Source organism: Cebus imitator, unplaced genomic scaffold, assembly GCF_001604975.1.
Source record: "Cebus imitator isolate Cc_AM_T3 unplaced genomic scaffold, Cebus_imitator-1.0 Scaffold43, whole genome shotgun sequence".
Classification (NCBI taxonomy): Eukaryota; Metazoa; Chordata; class Mammalia; order Primates; family Cebidae; genus Cebus; species Cebus imitator.
This window is the reverse complement of record NW_016107358.1, coordinates 5,477,574-5,482,728: the sequence shown is the minus strand read 5'-3', so window position 1 is coordinate 5,482,728 and position 5,155 is coordinate 5,477,574. Positions and strand designations below refer to the sequence as shown.

The 5,155-nt window shown below is 37.1% G+C and overlaps 1 protein-coding gene across 1 annotated transcript in view; it reads right to left on the bottom strand.

The window, feature by feature from the left end:
* OFCC1 (orofacial cleft 1 candidate 1) overlaps positions 1 to 4,572 on the bottom strand; it is a 207,467-nt gene extending 202,895 nt beyond the window's left edge. Inside the window, exon 1 of the mRNA XM_017526722.2 lies at positions 4,548 to 4,572. Coding sequence (XP_017382211.1) covers positions 4,548 to 4,559 — 12 coding nt within the window. The 5' untranslated portion in view covers positions 4,560 to 4,572. The remainder of the gene's footprint in view (positions 1 to 4,547) is intronic.
* Between the last annotated feature and the right edge of the window lie 583 nt (positions 4,573 to 5,155).

Below are 5,155 nucleotides of genomic sequence, written 5' to 3'. Positions count from 1 at the left end.
AAACAAAATTGAAGAAAACAATATACACAAAAGATCTTTGGATTTTTCTCAAAAGGTGGAGATGGGAGACCTACATAAGAAAAAATGACAATAAAAAAACACTTCAACTAGTATTCCAGATCTTCTTTTAAAGAAAATGCATAACAAATATAATTTGGAGAAAAGTTCAATAATTTTTAAAACATGTTTTCTTCTTTAGTCAAAGAATTCTAAGATTCTAATGCTTCAGTTTATACCCATAAGGTATAATGGTGTATTCGGCACAACTGCTCTAATTTAAAAGATACAAATAACACTAGGAGGTTGTTTCACAATCTGATACAAACTCTAAAAATTGCTTAGATGCATAGTGTTAAAATGTATGCTAGAAATGCATTAGGATGTATGCTATAAATAACAATAGAAAACAAATCCACAAATTTACATATTCTCTCCATTTTAATATAAAAAGATTAGACTACATTCATTAAAAGCTTGGTAAACTTTTAGAAAGAGTAGTTCACAACTGCACCAAATGTTCTGACATTTTATGAAGAAGTAAGTTGAAGTGTGATTGTTTTTTTCAGAGCCTTCAGCTGAGGTAACCACAGATACTAGTTTTCTTGACATGGTTCAGTAGTTTTGGCACTTCACTCCTTTCAGATCGAGTTAAACATGCTTTTAAATAGATGGATGTGGCCTATGAATAGACCTCATTTCCTTACTAAGGACTTCAAATGAAATTATGGACTTGCTCTCTAATGTTATAAAGGTCTCAAAGATATTTTCACAAGTTCACATATTTAAAAGGAAAGCAATGTGTGATTGTACACACCAGAGACGAATTCTCTGAGAGGATCACCAAGCAATGGTTTGTATTTTGTGACCTCTTTACTACTAACATATGTTCAAGGGGAAATTAGGAGTGATTTCCGACTTCTCCCCTTTGCCAATTTCCTCACTGTTTTTCTCCTTTACACATGGGCACCTTTAAGTGGTGTAAATTGCATTTTCCTCCACCCCATTCTCAATTCAGAGTCCCTCTTTCCTGATGAGATTTTTATCTCTTTAGCTCATGCAAAAAAATTCTTCACTCATATTTTACATCAATTCATTCATTACCAGTAGTTAACTTGGTGTATTTATGTAAATGTTAGCATTTTAATAAGTTCACATTAACTTATTAAATTCATATATTGTATGTCAAAAATTAAAGAAACAAAATGTCATTACCAGCATCTTCCTGCTTCTCATTGATATCTGTTCAGTTTTGAAGATCAGTAAAATCTCTAGAAATCTTGACTATTAATAAATCTACTGTGGATAGGCTTTGTGGCTTTTTCCTTCGTGTTTCTATTTAGTGGCTATAACACAAAGTAATTCCCTAAAGTGACACACTTTTAAAGCATTTTTTATTGTAATAAGAACAGATAACAGAAGATCTACCCTCTTAACACAAATTTAACCACGCAGGGTTAATGATCAGCACAATGCTGGACTACAGATCTCTAGAACTTACTCATCTTCAATAACTGAAAGGTAACACATTCATATGCGTGTTTAAATAGTGACAAATCAGTTTTTTATAATTTTAGTAAGGCTACTCCATTAAATATAGTCAATAATGTGGAAGAAACAATACTTTGTGATTTGAACAGAAAAAAAAAAAAACCTGAAAGCCTGAAATTTTTAAGAACTGATAGTTTCCAATAATATTTTCCTTTTCATTAAAAAGCAACAAATATCTTTTGATGCGGACACTCTCAGCTTGAAAGGAAATCTACGACAGAGTAGCAAACATGAACAACAACTAACTCATTTATAACCAGTGACAACCAAAACCTATGAAGTTTTTAAAAGAATGTGATTGTTGTCAGAAGGAATCGAGTCCCGCAGTGCAGTTGTTCAGCTCTGGTTGCTCTCAGAGCCATGGCTGAGAGGCACAGGGAGCACTCCTCCAAGGCTGGTGGGCATAGACCAGCAAGAAGTGAATTCTGCATACTGTACGGATCATCGCTCAGTTCAGGGCAGTCAGATTGCATCTGGGATCAACCAATTGTGCTTCATGAAACCGTCAGCCCTCATTTGTGTCTGGCTGTTTTCTTCTGTCCAGCTGTAAACAAGGCCAGCTCCAGTTCTCTTCATACCCTGATCTGCATGGTCAGACCAAGTCAGTAGCCTCAGAGCTCAAGTGCAAGTTCCTTCTTGCAGACAACAGTTCCTGCGCATACTGGGAAGTCACAAAGAGAAGCAACTTGGGAATGACAGAGTTAGGGTCCCTTTTTGGAAACGCATACCTTAGATTCCTACACATACTGACGTGGCATGGCTCTACCATGAAGAAAAATTAGGTGTTCCTAATAAGAACAACTGTTTTTTTCAGCAGACTAGCTCAGCAGATTCATCTTGCCGGGGAGGTGGGGGTGGTAGTGATTGTGTTTTGTTGTTTTACTGCTCTGGGGCTTTGCTTGGCTCAGCCAAAAAAGACATGGATAGAAATACTGTCAATCTGGTCCCACTCCAGGAACCTAATCATGCCTGAATGGCTCGGAGGAGTGTAATGATGGCAACATTACAGGAACAGGTATGTTGGATTCCGTTCTCATCCACTTCGGCCACAGTGTCGCCTTTACAATAAAGCAAACTACGATTTTGAAGGCACATCATCTCAATCATCAAAGGGAGGGGGTGTCACTGAAGCCCTTTTCCTTGGCAAGTGGCACAAAGGTAATGTTTAGTATTCACTACACTGAATTCTCCTAGCCAGCTGGTGTGTCCCTGTTAAGACTTTCATTTATGCAGCTTGAGCTGGAACCTTTTTTGTTCTCCCAGTCTATTACTTTGTCGATTCAAGGGATAACAGCCAAAGTGAAACAGCTTGCAATTTGCACCTGTCTGCTCTAAGCATTCCATGTTAGATTGCTGGGAGAGTAAACCCTTCACTGCTAATGAGAATGAGACTGGGTAGGGCTGAATGCAGTTTTGTTGGGGAGGTTATAGGATATTGTCCTGTTTTTTATTTTTCTTTTTTTGTAACTGAATTGATGAAGACCTCCCTATTTTCATGTTTAGAATCCCAGTAGTAAGAGACAAATACAATTCCCCCACAAAAAAAACACACACACACACACACAAAGTTGTGTACTCTTTAAAGAAAACTTTAAGTGTCATGTAACTAAGAATTAAATTAATATTCAGCCCGAGTTGCCTCAGATAAGAAAGCAAACATTTAAATGCTAAATTATTTCCATGTGGGTGTAAAAATAAAATACCTGCAGAGACCTTTACTTTGCAGCATTGGCAAGGAAAGAAAGTAAATTTTAAAAATTTTAGACGTATTCCAGAAATAGGACTAGCTTTGGTAATAATGCCAAGGGCCCAAAAATAAACTTGAGATTTCTGCTTATATTGCCTTTGAAAATTTAAGCTACTGAATCCAAAATAAAAATTCAAGGATGTCACTTTAAAATCTTACCTAGATAGATAGAAACATCTTTATCCAACTGATCATCATGTGAATCACAGAATGAACTCTCCACAATTGCACAAATGTCAGCACCTATGATTCTCCCAAACCTTTTCCCAATTCTCTGCATCTTCCCTAGCTTTGATTCTTTCAAGGAATTCTATCTGTGGATTAGCATCTATTTTGAAAGAATTAAACTTGTTGAGATGAAAGAGTTTTAATCATGGCTTCTGACGTTTTCCCCAAACCTGAGGATATTAAAAAATTCAAAATAATAACGTTTGAATTATCAGGCAAAATATTACCAAAGATGATCTAAAATTTAGTAAACTAAAAATTAAAAAAATTTTAAAAAACCCTAATAATCTATTTATCAAAGGATCTGTGCTACCTTTGGATTCCGAATAGTCTCCACATTGGCACTTCCTGTTGAAATAATAACGTATATGATGACGGGTTAAGTGAAGTCAAAGTGGTCGCAAATGTGTCCCACTAGTAATTAATATATTTGAATCTTGTTGGCCCACATCTGGCCTGACAGATAATGTTCCAGCTTGTTCAGCAACGACCCTTTCAGCACAGTGTTAGGACTCCTGCCAGCCTTTGCAGAGTCTGGTCAGGTCAAAGGGTTGAGCCATGTGTAATTCAGAACAGAGGAGGTCCCACGGTCACTCCACAAAAACAATTACACTACTTATTTCACTCTAGCCCTTGCCCAAAATTCACAAGCCTCACAGTTCCAGTGCAGCCAATCTGATTCTGCCCCTAGGCGATGAGCCACATGAAAATATGTGGTGCTGTGTTTATAAATCTAATCAAAAATAGAAACAGCAGACAGGCACCATGAGGTCCTACTATGGATCATGGGAATCCTTGGGAATTCTGAGGCACTTTTTCTTCTCTTCCATAGACTCTCTTTTGCTACGACGTTGCCTGCTGCACTCGTTAATCATCCTCTTTACTCGTGAGTGCTACAAAGGAGGCTACATTTGTAGTCACTTCTATCCTTTCCATCCACGGATAACGAAAGAATCAAGCTTAAAAGCCTTGCTTTTAAAGGAGAAAAAAATTAAAGAGGGGCCTATTATGACATCAATCTTACCTCTCTCTCCATGTTCTCAGCTTCTTGCCCTTGGCAATGCACAGATTGAAATCAAGTTTCCCTAAAAAAGAAAAATAATATTTAAAAACCAAGGTAAATTGACCCAAACATGAGCTATGTTAAGCAATGTGGGATTGGAGAGCTACAATGCTACTTAATGGTTCCAAAAAATATAAGTATAAAGTCAACAGGATATAAGCTAGCATCTTACTTTTATTGTTGCTTATTTCTTTCTTTGGTTTTTTTTTTTTTTTTNTTTTTTTTGGAGACACTGTCACCTAGGCTGAAGTACAGTGACACCATCCCGGCTCACTGCAACCTCCGCCTCCCAGGTTCAAACAATTCTCCTGCCTCAACCTCCGGAGTAGCTGGGATTGCAGGTGCCTGCCACTACACTCAGCTAATTTTTTGTATTTTTTTAGTAGAGATGGAGTTTCACCATGTTGGCTCATTTCTTAAGCCAGACTCATAATAAACAGAGGGTCAGTCAATATTCTCAAAATGTTTTACAAGGGCAATCTCCGGGAAAATTTCAGATTTGATTTAGATGGCTTAAATTTCCTATTTTATGCCCCAAAAGTGACAAATTCCAATTGCACTGAAGTTAC